General features: G+C 43.4%; 1 protein-coding gene across 1 annotated transcript; it reads left to right on the top strand.

Annotated features, from left to right (window-relative positions):
• The first annotated feature begins 3,052 nt into the window (after positions 1-3,052).
• LOC110530927 (S-adenosylmethionine synthase) lies at positions 3,053-19,629 on the top strand. The gene is made up of 9 exons (XM_021614226.2): positions 3,053-3,315; positions 10,611-10,688; positions 11,297-11,419; positions 11,635-11,891; positions 13,296-13,421; positions 13,580-13,672; positions 13,839-14,021; positions 14,249-14,382; positions 14,724-19,629. The coding sequence occupies exons 1-9, from the start codon at positions 3,246-3,248 to the stop codon at positions 14,824-14,826; spliced, it is 1,167 nt and encodes a 388-aa protein (XP_021469901.1). The 5' UTR covers positions 3,053-3,245; the 3' UTR covers positions 14,827-19,629.
• The last annotated feature ends 329 nt before the right edge of the window (positions 19,630-19,958 follow it).

Genomic DNA, 19,958 nt, shown 5'->3' with positions numbered 1-19,958 from the left:
GTGGCAGAGCCAGAGAGGTGTTTGTCAGACCATGAGACATCTGGGGTGAAAGGTGGCAGAGCCAGAGAGGTGTTTGTCAGACCATGAGACATCTGGGGTGAAAGGTGGCAGAGCCAGAGAGGTGTTTGTCAGACCATGAGACATCTGGGGTGAAAGGTGGCAGAGCCAGAGAGGTGTTTGTCAGACCATGAGACATCTGGGGTGAAAGGTGGCAGAGCCAGAGAGGTGTTTGTCAGACCATGAGACATCTGGGGTGAAAGGTGGCAGAGCCAGAGAGGTGTTTGTCAGACCATGAGACATCTGTGGTGAAAGGTGGCAGAGCCAGAGAGGTGTTTGTCAGACCATAAGACATCTGGGGTGAAAGGTGGCAGAGCCAGAGAGGTGTTTGTCAGACCATGAGACATCTGTGGTGAAAGGTGGCAGAGCCAGAGAGGTGTTTGTCAGACCATAAGACATCTGGGGTGAAAGGTGGCAGAGCCAGAGACGTGTTTGTCAGACCATAAGACATCTGGGGTGAAAGGTGGCAGAGCCAGAGAGGTGTTTGTCAGACCATGAGACATCTGTGGTGAAAGGTGGCAGAGCCAGAGAGGTGTTTGTCAGACCATGATACATCTGTGGTGAAAGGTGGCAGAGCCAGAGAGGTGTTTGTCAGACCATGAGACATCTGTGGTGAAAGGTGGCAGAGCTAGAGAGTTGTTTGTCAGACCATAAGACATCTGGGGTGAAAGGTGGCAGAGCCAGAGAGGTGTTTGTCAGACCATGAGACATCTGTGGTGAAAGGTGGCAGAGCCAGAGAGGTGTTTGTCAGACCATGAGACATCTGTGGTGAAAGGTGGCAGAGCCAGAAAGGTGTTTGTCAGACCATGAGACATCTGGGGTGAAAGGTGGCAGAGCCAGAGAGGTGTTTGTCAGACCATGAGACATCTGGGGTGAAAGGTGGCAGAGCCAGAGAGGTGTTTGTCAGACCATGAGACATCTGGGGTGAAAGGTGGCAGAGCCAGAAAGGTGTTTGTCAGACCATGAGACATCTGTGGTGAAAGGTGGCAGAGCCAGAAAGGTGTTTGTCAGACCATGAGACATCTGGGGTGAAAGGTGGCAGAGCCAGAAAGGTGTTTGTCAGACCATGAGACATCTGGGGTGAAAGGTGGCAGAGCCAGAAAGGTGTTTGTCAGACCATAAGACATCTGGCGTGAAAGGTGGCAGAGCCAGAGAGGTGTTTGTCAGACCATGAGACATCTGGGGTGAAAGGTGGCAGAGCCAGAGAGGTGTTTGTCAGACCATGAGACATCTGGGGTGAAAGGTGGCAGAGCCAGAGAGGTGTTTGTCAGACCATGAGACATCTGGGGTGAAAGGTGGCAGAGCCAGAAAGGTGTTTGTCAGACCATGAGACATCTGTGGTGAAAGGTGGCAGAGCCAGAGAGGTGTTTGTCAGACCATGAGACATCTGGGGTGAAAGGTGGCAGAGCCAGAAAGGTGTTTGTCAGACCATGAGACATCTGGGGTGAAAGGTGGCAGAGCCAGAGAGGTGTTTGTCAGACCATGAGACATCTGTGGTGAAAGGTGGCAGAGCCAGAAAGGTGTTTGTCAGACCATAAGACATCTGGGGTGAAAGGTGGCAGAGCCAGAAAGGTGTTTGTCAGACCATGAGACATCTGGGGTGAAAGGTGGCAGAGCCAGAAAGGTGTTTGTCAGACCATGAGACATCTGTGGTGAAAGGTGGCAGAGCCAGAGAGGTGTTTGTCAGACCATGAGACATCTGGGGTGAAAGGTGGCAGAGCCAGAGAGGTGTTTGTCAGACCATGAGACATCTGGGGTGAAAGGTGGCAGAGCCAGAAAGGTGTTTGTCAGACCATGAGACATCTGTGGTGAAAGGTGGCAGAGCCAGAAAGGTGTTTGTCAGACCATGAGACATCTGGGGTGAAAGGTGGCAGAGCCAGAAAGGTGTTTGTCAGACCATGAGACATCTGGGGTGAAAGGTGGCAGAGCCAGAAAGGTGTTTGTCAGACCATGAGACATCTGTGGTGAAAGGTGGCAGAGCCAGAGAGGTGTTTGTCAGACCATGAGACATCTGGGGTGAAAGGTGGCAGAGCCAGAGAGGTGTTTGTCAGACCATGAGACATCTGGGGTGAAAGGTGGCAGAGCCAGAGAGGTGTTTGTCAGACCATGAGACATCTGGGGCGAAAGGTGGCAGAGCCAGAAAGGTGTTTGTCAGACCATGAGACATCTGTGGTGAAAGGTGGCAGAGCCAGAGAGGTGTTTGTCAGACCATGAGACATCTGGGGTGAAAGGTGGCAGAGCCAGAGAGGTGTTTGTCAGACCATGAGACATCTGGGGTGAAAGGTGGCAGAGCCAGAGAGGTGTTTGTCAGACCATGAGACATCCCAAAAATTGTTTTTCTTATAAAAAAGTATGTTGCGTCCGATCAGTTTGTACCTTGCCACTACTAGGAAATTTGAAAAAGTACACATTTATTGCACAATGTAGCCCAAACAGTTGAAACCTGGCATGCTTTCTAAACCATTACATACTGTTGTACGTAGAATACTTGCAACACTCCCTCTTTCAGTTACAACACACAGAAATAGTGTGACACATAAACTACACAAATATTTCACCTATTTCCCTACCAATAAAACACATTTTTTACATCCAGTAATAATGCCAAACCAATGTAGCTGAAGAAATGTAGTAAACACGATATATTGCATCATATGTTAAAGCCTCCCACTCTCTCTCCATACCTTTACACAGCCCCAGCTCCAACCTAGTGGAGAGCTAACCTAAACCACCCATAGAATAGGGAGGAGGGATATTTTCATGATAAATCTTTGCTTTCTACAGCACAACAAAGGTTACTGGACTCCAGCAGCACCCCTGTGGAAGACAGAAGTGGTAGATTCCTTCCACCATTCAGGAGTGTGGAGAGAACTAAAGGTTAACTGGGGCTTTCTGAAAAGTTTAAATCCCCTCCCATCAACAACTCCCCCTGGAATGGTCTCACCCAGGGGTTCACATGACGTGTGTGTGCGTGTGTGTGTGTTTTTTCTTAGCAATATATAGGACCATGTGTAGATAGTCCAGGAGTTCTGTTGGATAGACAGTCAATTGGCAGCAACCCTCTCGCTCTCTTTTTTCTCTCTCGCTGTACCTTCTCTCTCTCAAGAGAACGAGCTGGGATATAAAGCTCTCACTGGAAAGTTTCTCTCTGTTTTTTTTAGTGGTTCTGAGCACCTGCCTGTGTCAAAATGAGTGACACTCTGCTGGATGATGGGTCCTTCATGTTCACTTCGGAGTCTGTTGGAGAGGGACATCCAGGTGAGTGTTCACCTGGCTGTATTCTACCTGCTCTTTACCTGCTTAATGTCTTCTCTCTCTCAACCGGCTTTCTACCTACCTGCTCTCTATCTACCTGCTCTCTCTCTACCTGCTCTCTATCTACCTGCTCTCTATCTACCTGCTCTCTCTCTACCTGCTCTCTACCTGATCTCTACCTACCTGCTCTCTCTACCTGCTTTCTATCTACCTGCTCTCTCTCTACCTGCTCTCTCTACCTGCTCTCTATCTACCTGCTCTCTACCTGCTCTTTCTCTACCTGCTCTTTCTCTACCTGCTCTCTCTCTACCTGCTCTCTCTCTACCTGCTCTCTCTCTACCTGCTCTCTCTCTACCTGCTCTCTATCTACCTGCTCTTTCTCTACCTGCACTTTCTCTACCTGCTCTCTCTCTACCTTCTCTCTCTCTACCTGCTCTCTATCTACCTGCTCTTTCTCTACCTGCTCTCTACCTAATTGCTCTCTCTACCTGTTATCTCTCTACCTGCTCTCTCTCTACCTGTTCTCTATCTACCTGCTCTCTATCTACCTGCTCTCTCTCTACCTGCTCTCTATCTACCTGCTCTCTCTCTACCTGATCTCTACCTACCTGCTCTCTATCTACCTGCTCTCTCTCTACCTGTTCTCTATCTACCTGCTGTCTATCTACCTGTTCTCACTCTACCTGTTTTCCCTACCTGATCTCTCTCTACCTGATCTCTACCTACCTGCACTCTATCTAATTGCTCTATCTACCTGTTCTCTATCTACCTGTTTTCTACCTACCTGTTCTCTCTCTACCTGCTCTCTATCTACCTGCTCTCTATCTACCTGTTCTCTATCTACCTGTTTTCTACCTACCTGTTCTCTCTCTACCTGCTCTCTATCTACCTGCTCTCTACCTACCTGCTCTTTAACAGTACTCCCACTCTCTAGCTGTGGGCCACAGCAATAGCCTGTACCTATCATATGTAGTGTGAATAGTGACTCAATGTTGATGATGCACATTATACATTTGATGCATGGCCACAGTTTGACACAATCATGGTTCAAGTGTATATAGCACCAGGTCAATCAATCAAATCAGGTGGGTGCAATTCATTATCAGGTAGGACAAAAAAACAGCATTAGTCCGGGCCTCGTAGGGTAGCATCTGAATACCCTGGTATATAGTATGCTATACAACAGGTGGGTCTAATCCTGAATGCTTATTTGTTAAAACCGCATTCCAGCTGGCTAACGGTTAAAACCGTTACCAACGGCTAAATCGATGATGTTAAAATGCCTATTTACTCTGTTCCATCTGACTGCATAATCCACTGTCTCATCAGCCCAGCCAGGTATTTATAAAGTTGATCTCCACTATAAAAAGCATCTATTCACACTACATATGAGAGAGAGAGAGGGGCGAGGTGGAGAGAGTGGTAATGATGAGAGCCTGCCACATGACATTATCTCACATTTCTTTTAGACTGTGTTTAGTTTTTAACAGCGGAGATTTGTATAAATCTTGCAAATGTCGGATAGACGTCCATAGATACAGAACAAAAAGACTGAACGACTGGGTCACGTCCATCGATACAGAACAAAAAGACTGAACGACTGGGTCACGTCCATCGATACAGAACAAAAAGACTGAACGACTGGGTCACGTCCATAGATACAGATCAAAATGACTGAACAACTGGGTCGCGTTTCTAGCAACCGAACCAATAGAGTGAACGACCAGCCGGCTTGGGTAGCAACCCCAGATTTGTGTCGGGACTGTATCTTGTGGAAGAATAATATAGTATGAATATGTTGGTAACCGGTTGTATAAAAGTGATAATGCCCTGGAAGCCGCTGTCTGGAGGATATATTGGCAAGTAGGAAGTTACAGCTGTTAATCTGTCTGTGTTCCTTGAACACTTGAACAAACTCTAACACATTTACTATGGGAGCATATGGATGGTATTCCATTGATAGACTACCCCATTGACATGTGGCAGGCTCTCATCATTACCACTCTCTCCACCTCGCCCCTCTCTCTCTCTCTCTCTCTTTCTCACTCTGTCTCACTCTTTCCTTCTCTCCCCCCTCTCTATCTGTCTCTATCTGTCTCTCTCTTTCTCTCTGAGGGGGATGTTGAGTAGAGGTCTGATGTAGAGTTGTATGGCTGAGAGAGCGGGGGAGAGAGAGTGACGTGTGTGTGTGTATGTGTGTGTGTGCAATGTTACTGTTTGATTTGGCTGTTATTGTAACGTGTGCATTCTGATACAGCAACCAACCGGTCTGATGTCTCATACCCCGTCCCCTCCAACCAGGTTAAATTCACATCCAATCAGAAGTGCTCAAACCTATTCTGCCCTCTTTGGGCTAGATTAACCAAACTGGTCAGAACCTGTGTTGACCCTCTGCTGACCCTGTGTGAGAATACCTCCAGAAACATACACAGTCACACACATACAGTGCCTTGCGAAAGTATTCGGCCCCCTTGAACTTTGCGACCTTTTGCCACATTTCAGGCTTCAAACATAAAGATATAAAACTGTATTTTTTTGTGAAGAATCAACAACAAGTGGGACACAATCATGAAGTGGAACGACATTTATTGGATATTTCAAACTTTTTTAACAAATCAAAAACTGAAAAATTGGGCGTGCAAAATTATTCAGCCCCCTTAAGTTAATACTTTGTAGCGCCACCTTTTGCTGCGATTACAGCTGTAAGTCGCTTGGGGTATGTCTCTATCAGTTTTGCACATCGAGAGACTGACATTTTTCCCCATTCCTCCTTGCAAAACAGCTCGAGCTCAGTGAGGTTGGATGGAGAGCATTTGTGAACAGCAGTTTTCAGTTCTTTCCACAGATTCTCGATTGGATTCAGGTCAGGACTTTGACTTGGCCATTCTAACACCTGGATATGTTTATTTTTGAACCATTCCATTGTAGATTTTGCTTTATGTTTTGGATCATTGTCTTGTTGGAAGACAAATCTCCGTCCCAGTCTCAGGTCTTTTGCAGACTCCATCAGGTTTTCTTCCAGAATGGTCCTGTATTTGGCTCCATCCATCTTCCCATCAATTTTAACCATCTTCCCTGTCCCTGCTGAAGAAAAGCAGGCCCAAACCATGATGCTGCCACCACCATGTTTGACAGTGAGGATGGTGTGTTCAGCTGTGTTGCTTTTACGCCAAACATAACGTTTTGCATTGTTGCCAAAAAGTTCAATTTTGGTTTCATCTGACCAGAGCACCTTCTTCCACTTGTTTGGTGTGTCTCCCAGGTGGCTTGTGGCAAACTTTAAACAACACTTTTTATGTATATCTTTAAGAAATGGCTTTCTTCTTGCCACTCTTCCATAAAGGCCAGATTTGTGCAATATACGACTGATTGTTGTCCTATGGACAGAGTCTCCCACCTCAGCTGTAGATCTCTGCAGTTCATCCAGAGTGATCATGGGCCTCTTGGCTGCATCTCTGATCAGTCTTCTCCTTGTATGAGCTGAAAGTTTAGAGGGACGGCCAGGTCTTGGTAGATTTGCAGTGGTCTGATACTCCTTCCATTTCAATATTATCGCTTGCACAGTGCTCCTTGGGATGTTTAAAGCTTGGGAAATCTTTTTGTATCCAAATCCGGCTTTAAACTTCTTCACAACAGTATCTCGGACCTGCCTGGTGTGTTCCTTGTTCTTCATGATGCTCTCTGCGCTTTTAACGGACCTCTGAGACTATCACAGTGCAGGTGCATTTATACGGAGACTTGATTACACACAGGTGGATTGTATTTATCATCATTAGTCATTTAGGTCAACATTGGATCATTCAGAGATCCTCACTGAACTTCTGGAGAGAGTTTGCTGCACTGAAAGTAAAGGGGCTGAATAATTTTGCACGCCCAATTTTTCAGTTTTTGATTTGTTAAAAAAGTTTGAAACATCCAATAAATGTCGTTCCACTTCATGATTGTGTCCCACTTGTTGTTGATTCTTCACAAAAAAAATACAGTTTTATATCTTTATGTTTGAAGCCTGAAATGTGGCAAAAGGTCAAGGGGGCCGAATACTTTCGCAAGGCACTGTATACACAGACGTATACATACGTAAACATACCCTCACAGAAACACAAACTGTCATACAGAGATAGTGATTGTGAAATGTATGAGAAGTTATTTACTATTGAGAATGAGCAATAGAGTTAACAGTACAGTGTGTCAGTTTCCAACATGTACTTAGTCAACTTGGTAAAATAAGGATTTCATATAAATGAAATAATAATGGGAAATCTCTCAGAGACACAGAAAAGGCGTTTCCAAATGTTTTCCAAAACACTTGTTTAATGTTTTAGAGAGAAAAGTCTTTCGACTGGGCACCTTCAGTTGTTCTCTTTGTCCCTTCCTAGAAATGAGCCACATTATTTGTCTTGGCAGTACATCTCTCCTCACACACACATGGATGCCCAACACAAAATGCACAGTCATCCATTGGTGTAAAGTACTTAAGTAAAAATACTTTACTATATTATATATATTTTTTCCAAATGTTACTTTTACTTCACTACATTCCTAGGGAAAATAATGTACTTTTTACTCCATACATTTTCCCTGACACCCAAAAGTACTTGTTACATTTTGACAGGAAATTGGTCCAATTTACACACTTTTATCAAAAGAACATCCCTGGTCATCTCTACTGCCTCTGCTCAGGCAGACTCATTAAACAGAGAACATCCCTGGTCATCTCTACTGCCTCTGCTCAGGCAGACTCATTAAACAGAGAACATCCCTGGTCATCTCTACTGCCTCTGCTCAGGCAGACTCATTAAACAGAGAACATCCCTGGTCATCTCTACTGCCTCTGCTCAGGCAGACTCATTAAACAGAGAACATCCCTGGTCATCTCTACTGCCTCTGCTCAGGCAGACTCATTAAACAGAGAACATCCCTGGTCATCTCTACTGCCTCTGCTCAGGCAGACTCATTAAGCAGAGAACATCCCTGGTCATCTCTACTGCCTCTGCTCAGGCAGACTCATTAAACAGAGAACGTCCCTGGTCATCTCTACTGCCTCTGCTCAGGCAGACTCATTAAACAGAGAACATCCCTGGTCATCTCTACTGCCTCTGCTCAGGCAGACTCATTAAACAGAGAACGTCCCTGGTCATCTCTACTGCCTCTGCTCAGGCAGACTCATTAAACACAAATGCTTTGTTTGTAAATTATGTCTGAGTGTTGGAGCGTGGCCCCTGGCTTTCCGTAAATACTCAAAAAAAATTAATTGTGCCGTCTGGTTTGCTTAATATAAGGATTTTGAAATGATTTATACTTTTACTTTCGATAATTAAGTATGTTTTAAACCAAATACTTTTAGACTTTTACTCAAGTAGTATTTTACTGGGTGACTTTCACTTTTACTTGAGTCATTTTCTATTAAGGTATCTTTACTTTTACTCAAGTATGACAATTGAACACTTTTTCCACCACTGCAGTCACATCAGGAGAACAAGGCCACACCACTGAAGCCAAACCATGAGATAAGAAAACACCAGGCCAAGTGGAGGACAAATACAAAAGACAAATCTGTCTTTCGGATGGGACGTTAAACGGGTGTCCTGACTCTCTGAGGTCATTAAAGATACCATGGCACTTATCGTAAGAGTAGGGGTGTTAACCCCGGTGTCCTGGCTAAATTCCCAATCTGGCTCTCAAATCATCACGGTCACCTAATAATCCCCAGTTTACAACTGGCTCATTCATCCCCCTCCTCTCCCCTGTAACTATTCCCCAGGTCGTTGCTGCAAATGAGAACGTGTTCTCAGTCAACTTACCTGGTAAAATAACGGATAAATAAATAAATGCAAATGAAATTGTTAGGGATGTTGCCACAACAACAAAGTATAGGCCTATACTTCATTTGTATATCTCTGTGTTCTCGAAAGCCTGTTTAATTTCTTAAAGCTAGAATCCTTAGTTGCTATATCCATTTTGGACTTAAATTGATTCTTGAAGAATATAACGTATAAATGCCTCATGAGCTTTGTAAATAACAGACGTTGTACAGCCTCAAAACATTGTTAAAACTGAAATGTTTATATAATTGATGGTCAGTCCTCTGTCTATGAATTTGAGTGGTTACATTTCTCCAGGCCTCTCTCTCTCTCTCACTCTCTCTCTCTCTCTCTCTCTCTCTCTCTCTCTCTCTCTCTCTCTCTCTCTCTCTCTCTCTCTCGGAAAGCCACCAGGTTCTCTGCTACAGTGTATCGTTGGCTTGACCTTGTAGACAGGCTGGGCTTTTCCCACACATAGTGGAAACTGGTTAGGCCTCCTTCCTCCCACAGTGGAAGAGATAGCAGAGCTACGATATTTGTCCACTGGGTACATGGTTGCTTGTTGGCCGAAGCAGACACAACTGACACCCATATGTCTTTCCAAGCTATTGTTCCAATGTCCAACTGTTCCACTGATAATCAACATCGTATGTACCATTAAAAATTGAATGTTGGTGTAAGCCATGCTACGCGTTGCTTCAGAGTGTTCAGACAGAGAGGGAGAGAAGATGAATGCAGGGGACTGTGGCATTGTTCTACCGCTGCTGTGCAGTGACACTGTGACCGTTTGAAAACCCACTGGGAACTGGAATGAGATCCCAAACATTCCCAACACTTTCCCCACTAGATCTTTAATATGAATTTGATCACTCTGTTGTCGCAGATCATTTTCCTGAGCAGAAGGAAATGCAAATTGTAGTGTATTCAAGATTTAAAAAGGCTTCTATAGTTTGTAATTTCCACTTTAAAATGTCAGACTTGATTTGCCCTGATGAAAAATGTATCAACCCATACAAAAATGTTCATGAATTATAATTATTCACGTTTCCTGTTGCTGCAGGATTATTTTTCTGCTGTGAGAGTCAAGGTCAAATCTGTACAGTGCAAACTGGACTTCACCTTGAAGGAATAACGTACTGTAAATCAATGGTACATAATACATTTAGCCAGTTACAATTTGACTCAATCCTTCATGCAGCACACTGCATAAGCCTGCATTCAGACAGAGCTGTTGGACTGTGTGTGGTGGGGAAAACATTGGTTGTGAAAATTGCTGCTCTTTTGTACTCTGGGATTATCCCAGCAAAAGGAATGTGTCACTTTTTAAAAGTTTCACAAGTTCAATGGGTACAATCCTGTTCATGAGGAAATTATTAATTCGCATCACGCTCAAAAACACTTTGTTTCAGTGTGCTTATGATTCAAGCCATGTGCTGGGTGGCGGGCCTCTCTCATTCATTTACTCTTGTCCTCTTTCTATCCTTTCTTCTTCTCCAGACAAGATATGTGATCAGATCAGTGATGCTGTCCTGGATGCTCACCTGAAGCAGGACCCAAATGCCAAGGTCGCCTGTGGTGAGTGAGGGTGGAGGGACACATTTAAATGAAACACAGAATAACAAGATGTTTCGTGAGTGAGGGCCGCACACATTTGAATGTAACATACAGAATACAATGTTGATTGGGTTGGGGGACATATTCAAATGAAACACAGAATACAAGGTTGCTTGTGGTAAATTAGAGGGAAGGGGACACATTTAAGTGAAACACACAGAGCAACAAACAATAGCAACGTTCCAAAAGCCTTTCACCTTTTATTCCTACCGAGTTCTGTCTGACTTCTTTCTACTTTGTTTCAACTCAAACCCTTTCATATTCTCTAACATAACTTCTTAACTTCCAAGAAATAAACTATTACAACAGTTGGGACACAACACATAAGAAACCCACTGACCCCATATTGGGATATTGACCTAATGACACAAGTGTACATTCTACACTATGAACTCAAAAAAATAAATAGTTGTTATTGATCCCTAGTTACATTTTGAAATGCCTTACGAATCAATGACACACAACTTGTGACACACTTACATAGAATACCACTGATCTGAAGATATAAAGTGTCCTAGGTTGTTATAACACAGTTCTAAAGTGGTAATGCTTATCTTCACCCTGGGTAGAGACGGTTTGTAAGACTGGCATGGTGCTGCTGTGTGGAGAGATCACGTCCCGGGCCAATGTAGACTACCAGAAGGTTGTCAGAGACACCATACAACACATCGGTTATGACAACTCAGACAAAGGTGAGAAACAGGATTCTGTTGTATCAAACAGGTATGTTTTCTACTGAAACAGATTGGTCTATATCCAGACTGTAGTGTAGGAAGCACAATCCGGGGAATCAGGAACATAGAGGGGTAATAATAATGACTCTCTCTTTCACTTTCTCTCTCTCCCCCCTCTCTCTCGCTCGCTCTCTCTCTCACTCTTCCTTTCTCCCTCCTCTCGCTCTCCCCAGGTTTTGACTATAAGACGTGTAATGTGTTGGTGGCTCTGGAGCAGCAGAGTCCAGACATCGCTCAGGGTGTCCACATCGACAGGAAAGAGGAAGACATGGGAGCTGGAGACCAGGGTCTGATGTTTGGCTACGCTACTGACGAGACAGAGGAGTGCATGCCTCTCACCATCGTCCTGGCTCACAAACTCAATTCCAAGATGGCCGAACTCAGACGCAACGGAACCATCCCCTGGCTCCGCCCCGACTCTAAAACACAAGTGAGACTAAGAAAATGACCAATGAACGCTCTCTCTCCCTCATTCTCTCTCTGAGGGGGATATGTGAGGAGAGAAGTGGTATAGGGTTGTATACAGGCTTCTAATAGCAGAGAAAGAGAGAAAGGGAAAAGAGAAAAGGGGAGAGAAGTAAGGAAGAGAGAGAAAGAAAAGTGAGAGGTTGCCACTAGGAAGTTGTTACCATGAGACCATTTGTCTAGTCTGTTTATACCGCTGAGTGGGAATGAGTTGACCCCTAACCCCATGTAGTAAGACTAGTCTGGAGTAGAAGAGACCGGCTGTGCTCTCGTAAATCACAGCAAAGGGTCGTTATGATCTCTAACCCCCTAGTTCCTACCTCTCCTCCTCGTTCCTACCTCTCCTCCTCGTTCCTACCTCACCTCCTCGTTCCTACCTCACCTCCTCGTTCCTACCTCTCCTCCTAGTTCCTACCTCTCCTCCTCGTTCCTACCTCTCCTCCTCATTCCTACCTCTCCTCCTCGTTCCTACCTCTCCTCCTCGTTCCTACCTCTCCTCCTCATTCCTACCTCTCCTCCTCATTCCTAACTCTCCTCCTAGTTCCTACCTCTCCTCCTCGTTCCTACCTCTCCTCCTAGTTCCTACCTCTCCTCCTAGTTCATACCTCTCCTCCTCGTTCCTACCTCTCCTCCTCGTACCTACCTCTTCTACTAGTTCCTACCTCTCCTCCTCGTTCCTACCTCTCCTCCTCGTACCTACCTCTTCTACTAGCACCTACATATTCTCCTAGTTCCTACCTCTCCTCCTAGTTCCTACCTCTTCTCCTAGTTCCTACTTCTTCTCCTAGTTCCTACCTTTTCTTCTAGTTCCTACCTCTTCTCCTAGCACCTACTGCCTTCAACATTCACAGATCTGAAAGGACTGGATAGGTTTCAGTAATGTGGTGGAGCTGAAATGGAACAGACCAACATCCAATGGATTCCTTCCTCAGGCAGCTGTAACCTAATGGGCAATTCTCGAGTTCCTGAGATTCCTATGATCGGGAAGTGAAGAGGGAAGGGTCTCCAGTTTAAGGGGTATTTTTGAGGGGGGCTGGAAGAGGACTGGCCCAAAATAGGACCTTGTGAGAGGGGTTACACTCAGGTATTTGGGGGTGGGGGGTCTGAGTTGAACTCCAAATGTCGTAAATTGTCATTTTTGAGGTGATCAATTTCCTCTTGGGTGAGCTCCAATTGATTGGTTGATAAAGCTATTAAAATATATATATAAAATCCATCCACGTCTGAAATTCAGTTCAGTTCACCAAGGCCCTCAGAAAACTTTATTGATATCCAAAAACATTGACAGTATCTTGCCTTCAGGACTGAGAAACACAAAAACAAACCCACAGCAGAACATCCCTCATCCCTCTCTCCTCTCCTCCCTCAGGTGACAGTACACTATGAGCAGGAGCACGGGGCAGTGATCCCTATAAGGGTCCACACCGTGGTCATCTCTGTTCAACACGATGACTTCATAGGCCTGGAGGAACAGAAGGAGGTGCTCAAGGAGAAGGTATGTGGTAGATGCTACTGCTAGAAAGATGATTTCAGATTTCAGTACTCGGCCAACGTATCTGTATGTGTGGCTCTGGTGGTAAACGCAATGTAAAGCACTTTGATGCTGAGTGAAAGGCTTCATACAGACACAATCTATTATGCCCCTCCCACCAGGTGATCAAGGTAGTGGTTCCGGCTAAGTACCTGGATGATAAGACCATCTACCATCTTCAGCCCAGTGGGCGCTTCGTCATCGGAGGACCCCAGGTGAATTTCAGAACCTAAACGGGTGCAATCACACATGTGAACAAACACAAGTTTACTCACATCACCTTCACACACACATCGCTCATTCTTTAAAGACCAAAGGGTATTATTCAAGATCAGATCTTAAAGCAACCATAATATCAACCTCCTCTTCCTCCTCTGCCAGGGTGATGCTGGAGTGACGGGTAGGAAGATCATCGTTGATACGTACGGAGGCTGGGGGGCCCATGGTGGGGGAGCTTTCTCTGGTAAAGACTTCTCCAAGGTGGACCGCTCGGCTGCCTATGCTGCCCGCTGGGTGGCCAAGTCCCTGGTCAAGGCCAAACTGTGCAGGAGGGTGCTGGTTCAGGTGAGGTCTCATCACAGTTCTCTAGGTTCTCCACTTTATGGGTTCTCCTTCTCAATATAATACCAACCAAATACATTCGTTCTCCTGACAGAACTGACATCAGCTAATTCCTTTATACTTTATATTGTCATTATTGTCACTAACGCTGTAGATTTTATCAGTGGTTTGTGTTAAGTCTCAAATGTTGACGTTAGCATTGAGAGCATTCGGTGTGTGTGTGACTGTAGGTATCCTACGCTATCGGAGTGGCTCACCCTCTGTCCATCTCCGTGTTCACCTACGGCTCGTCACAAAAGTCAGAGAGAGAGCTGCTGCAGATCGTAAACAAGAACTTTGACCTACGACCTGGTGTCATTGTCCGGTAAACACCTCACCTCTGCAGTCACTCCAGCCTGTCATCAAAGAAAAATTGCTGTTTGTAACATGTAGTTGTAGATCATCGCACACGTCACTATTATCCATAGAGGTCTATAGCAGCTTGAAGGTCATATTATTAGCTCAATTACGGAACCCATCTTGAGAGCTGCAAACACCTCTAATGTTTTAGTTCACTCAGTTCAAGTTGGTCATGCTTATCATGTCATTGACAGATTTGTGTGGACATTTAAGTTACACAAGCAGTGGTAGTGTACATTTGTGTAGCAACTGATGTTACAGGTGTCTTTCCCACCTCTGATATGTGTTTTATCTCTCTCGCCACAGGGAACTGAACCTGAAGAGGCCAATCTACCAGAAGACAGCGTGCTACGGCCACTTTGGCCGGAGTGAGTTTACCTGGGAAGTCCCCAAGGAGCTCAACTACTAAACATCTCCCCCTGGTGGTCAAGTATATAACAAACTCTTAAACACCCCCGTGGTTAAATATGTAACAAGTATATAACGATCCCTCCCAGAGATAGAAAACAGGCCCCCTCTACGGGCTACAACCACAAATGGTTCTGCTTTTTCATTGGCTAGTGTTGAGGTTAAGGTTTAGGATTAGGGTGAAGGGAGATGTTTTTGGTTAGTGCTAAACAATCATTTATGTGATTGTAGCCCATAGAGGGGTTTGTTTGTTAATGCTTCTTATCTTGAATAAGAGGGATGCAACTTATAGAGGGGAATCTTTATTCTCCCTCCCTCCCTCTCTCTCTCCTCCATCTCTTTTTCTATCACATCAAACATTTCAGTCAAGAGAGAGGATGAACTCACTGTGATTTTAATCAGACAATCCACACATTTTCATTCAGATAAAAGGTGTCCTTTGTATAGTGTCTCACTTATGTGCCTTAGTATCAAAACAATGACATGTTAGAAGTATTACATGTGCAGAAGTATTTATTCACACTCACTCTGGACAAATAGTGATTCCATTGTCACTTCTGCTATTAAACAAAGAAACAAAGAAACAAATACAATTAATATATAAAGATAAATATTGAATATATATATATATATAAAGCAGAGCATTTAGCCTCAAAACTGTGAATTAGTGATGTGTGGTTGGACTCATAACCAGCAGTCGGGTTTAGGGGCATGACATACAGTATTGTGTGGATGAAGTGCGGGTGAGTGGCGGGCAGGTTGAATAAAGAGAAAACAGTGCATTAAAATTCATAAATGTATAATTCTTGTGCTATTCATACCTATGGGCTATTTTTATCTGCCGTTAGTGCGTAGCCTGAGCACCTAACTGTAGCGTGCCCAATACATGCAAATTCTCAAATTCTTTTGAGAATTTGGACAGAAAAAGTTTGTCGATCCACTGAGGCAAAAAAAGGACAATGTCGGAGTTTAATTCAATAAGAGAAAAACTGAGAAATGGAGTGTTGAAAATAAATAGAAGGTAAGGCCAGGGAAAGATTTGGTAACGTGGTAACAGTGCCAGCTATGTTATGTGTGATGATTGTGAGACGCTATACAAATTCGATAGTCACAAGACTCGGACTTCAAAATGCACGTCAAGGGAACTGTTCGGTTCAGATGGGTTAAATGGAAAAGTGACCTTACTGTAGGTCTACAACCCTTCACTTAACCTGATATAATATTAACTCCTGCAAAATTAAGCATTTGTTGCAGAAACATTATACACCAAATGGACATTTTGACTCGTAACAGAAGTGGGGAAATATTATGAGTGAGACAGAGTGAGAAGTTAGGGACCGTCTGTAAAGGTGGAGGTGCTATCTTTACCAGCCCCATAAAAGCTGATCGTATTTCAACCACATAAAGCATGCATCCAAGCCAAACTGAAATCTTAAAACATGTTGGGTCATTTTAACAGCTGTTAATTTCCTGAAAACCAATCAAACTGATTTTTTTTTTTTGGGGGGGGGGGGGTCCCTCTTTTTTTTGGTATTGCACCGGCCCCTAAACCTATTGTCTGCATGAGAGAAGCAGAGATGAAAGAGAAAACAAACTTTACTAATGTCAACTGGATTGAAGCATTTATTCTATTGATTTATGCACAGCATGAGGGTGTTAAATTAACACACACCTTATTTGCAATATTCACAGAATGCCTTGCCGTTCGAGTGAATTGTAGAGTTACCACCCATGACTATTTGTTAGTGGCAGAGACATGGTTGTTGCATTCATCCATCATTCATGCTTTCCTGTGACTTTCACCAAGTGTGATTCTAAGCAAATATGTTATTATTGTTTCACACAATACAACACATATTTCACAAGGCCTGCAACTCACATCACTCTATATTGCTAAATGATGTGTAATTCCGGTTGGATTCCAGACAGATTGGGAATATCCAACATTTGGAATTTGATTCACCCGCAACCTGCATTTATAATGACAGCCGGGTTCGGAAGACTAAAATATCAGACTACCTAAAGCATTTCACAAACCTGTTGTTTTCGACGCATGTGATAAAAACAATTTGATTTGATCTAAACTGGAATACCATTACAGTAAAAGGTGCAAGAAGTCCAAGTAACAGATTGGATTAGTTTCGAAAAATGTATGTTATTTATGAGTAGCATAAGATTAATTAATCAATCATCAATTAATAAACATGCAAAAACATACTGAAAAATGTTGACAGCAGATGGGAGTTTTATTCATAACATTGGTAATTTAGCTAGCTAACATACATTTTGAGAAAACAAATTATATTAACTGGCTAGCTAGCAACGTTTAGTGATCAATGAGACTGAGAGCTAGCTAACCAGCTGAGCTAGCAAACAATGTAACAAGTATAATTTCGGATTTTAAAAATACTCCCATCAATGGGCTCTGCATTTCAGGAATCACAGTAGCAAATACTCCTGGTGCACTATTCAATGAATTAGCAATTTAAACGTGACTTTTTTGAAGGAAACTCTGTTTGTGCCGTAGCCCTCGCTGTCTTTCATGTGGTGCGTTCGTAAATTCAATCAGGAGTGCCAGAGTGCGCTCAGAGTGCCCTCAGGGAGTTCGTAAATTCAGAGCGTTTCGCTCTCGCTGCGTTCATAGCGGACACTGGGGACGAGGGGTAGGGTTGATCGAGTGTTCTGGCCTAGCTTGCTAGCTACTTCCAGCCACAAACGAGAGAACAAATCACTGACCATTTCAATCGCCCTAGCAGTGCTGGTTAGCCTATTTTCATGTTATCCAGAGCATTGGTGATTAACTGCTGCGGGCTACAATTTAATTACGCATTTTATGCCGACGTTTACTGACACCGGCCACATTCAACGGGTGTTGAGCGTCTGTAAATTCATCAGTTATTCTGCGCTCTGGTACACTCAGACGAGAGTGCTCTGAAACCAGAGTAGATAGCCAGAAATAATGTAAGAACCTTAAACGTTGGAAGTCAGAACCTTAAACGTTGGATGTCAGACTCGACGACAGTTACTCCCATTGGAGCGCTGCGATTGGTTGCCCAACATTTTGGGGCGGGGCTTAGCTGAGGGTTAATTGTGACGCTCGTCCCTACTTTTTAATGCTATTTTATGTTTATTTAGAAAAAATATACATGTAGTGATGTCTTCTGTTTGTATTGTATTGCAATTTGTAATGTTATATTTATTACAAAAAAATATAAAAAACGATATTATCCCCTCCACTCTGTCCATATCACCTCAAGATGGTGCTATACATCCTGTATTGGTAGTCATCCTTATTAATCAAAGCGGAATATGTATCTGCAGGTTCAAACCACATCCTTCAATCAACCAAATATTAGAAGGGAGATCACCCTCTAACTTGGTTTTCGGATTCAGTTACAACTTATCTTTGCTCTGTATCAAACTGGTTTATATTATATGTAGCTTTGTAAAGATCAAATTCACAAAAGTCTTAATTTTGTAATTATATCATCGATACCGCAGGGCAGTTTTTACAATGCACTACTACTACTACTACACAACACCAACAACAGGTATGTAGGACGACACAGGTCTCTTATCCCAGGGAGGTCTTGGGCTGTATACGGTACCTCTTACCAGTGTGTTGCAGTTGACCAAATCTAGCAGTAGACATAGCTTTGAATAATGAGGCTTTATAACCACTTATAAGGCATCATAAGGATGCTTAATAACTGTTCATAAGGCCTTATAATGCTTTATGATGTGTCTATGAACCCCTGCTCAGTCCTGTTTGACAATGCTTTTTGTATCTTCATCTGTAGTATAGAGCTACTGTAGAGCTGCTGCTGGGATCTCGCTGTAAACAATATTATCCGCCTTGAATGAATGAACTGTTCTCATCTCTGATGGCTGATAAGGTTTGATGTATTTAGTATTCTGACTTGATTGTGAGTTAATTGTTGTGATTATTTTGCTATAGGCATAAATAGTCTATGAATAAATTGCCAAAGTGCATGCTGCCAACAGTAGGTATATTATTTTGTGGACATCTTAAAAGTTTCTACATTTGTACAATTGTATATGCCTGAGATGGTGCTTTCTGAGGATAATAACATTGAGCTTCCCAAACAAACATGACAGAGGTATTTTATGTTGACAGAATTTCCCTCTTTCATCCATTTTCTCAAACCATTTGAGACATTCACTTGAGTCTTATTTGAAAAGCAGTGATAAGCTCTCTCTCTCTCTCTCTGTATAGAGGTATTTTGTATAGACTCTTGTCTGTTTACATTATAAGTCTTACTCTGAGTCGCTTGGCCCAGTATTTTTTTTAAAGACCCCAATGCAGTCAAAAACTTGATTTCCTAGTGTTTCATATATATAAAAAGTGCTGCATTGGACCGTTAAGGACCTAGTAGGGGAATAGTGTATAAAACAGTCTTCCAAAATATTTCAGAGGGCTGAGTTAGTGAAACCATAAGTAAAGGACTTGAAATACCACAGATGCTTTACCTGCCCATTGTTATAAACCATCCTGAGGGGTTTCATTTTTTATCTACATAAATGCGGGTGTTTCTGCCCTTCACCCTCTGCACCTGAGTCATTGTAGCCTTGAGATGTATTCAGCTGTACTGATCTAGCTATCACCTCTTCCTGTGTCCCAACCTTGTTGTCCTAAGGAAGTTTGCCCCCCCCCAACCCTCTTTACCTAGAAGTTACTGTATGCTTTTCTCCCCCCACCCTCAAACTCACAGTCCTAACAGTTGGCGTAGAATCCTGAAAATGTAAATAATTGTTCACAATAAAAAATATTTAAAAACAGAAAGCTGTGTATAGAGCATGTGTTTGGGTTGTTACGCATGGTGTTATTGGTTTTATCACACCCCTCATGAACTTGGTATGCAAGGTGTCTACATACTGTTCCAAGTTAATATATTATATGTTGAACTTTTATAACTTATTTGTATAATTTCCAAGACATGTATTTTGTTCCATTGACATAATTAGGTAGCCGAGCTGACAAGGTAAAAATCTGTTATTCTGCCCGAGCAAGGCAGTTAACCCACTGTTCCCCGGGAGCCAAAGACGTGGATGTTGATTATGGCAGCCCCCCGCACCTCTGATTCAGAGGGGTTGGGTTAAATGCCAAAGACA

This window comes from Oncorhynchus mykiss, chromosome 1, assembly GCF_013265735.2.
Source record: "Oncorhynchus mykiss isolate Arlee chromosome 1, USDA_OmykA_1.1, whole genome shotgun sequence".
Lineage (NCBI taxonomy): Eukaryota > Metazoa > Chordata > Actinopteri > Salmoniformes > Salmonidae > Oncorhynchus > Oncorhynchus mykiss.
This window is presented reverse-complemented; position numbering and strand designations above follow the sequence as displayed.

What these genes read in the sequence shown, in the direction of transcription:
- LOC110530927 (XM_021614226.2), top strand. Translation starts at nt 3,246, where the DNA reads ATGAGTGACACTCTGCTGGATGATGGGTCCTTCATGTTCACTTCGGAG. An exon ending in AGGAGGTGCTCAAGGAGAAG is followed by an intron (nt 13,422 to 13,579) that starts GTATGTGGTAGA and finishes CCCTCCCACCAG; the next exon opens with GTGATCAAGGTAGTGGTTCC. An exon ending in TCGTCATCGGAGGACCCCAG is followed by an intron (nt 13,673 to 13,838) that starts GTGAATTTCAGA and finishes CTCCTCTGCCAG; the next exon opens with GGTGATGCTGGAGTGACGGG.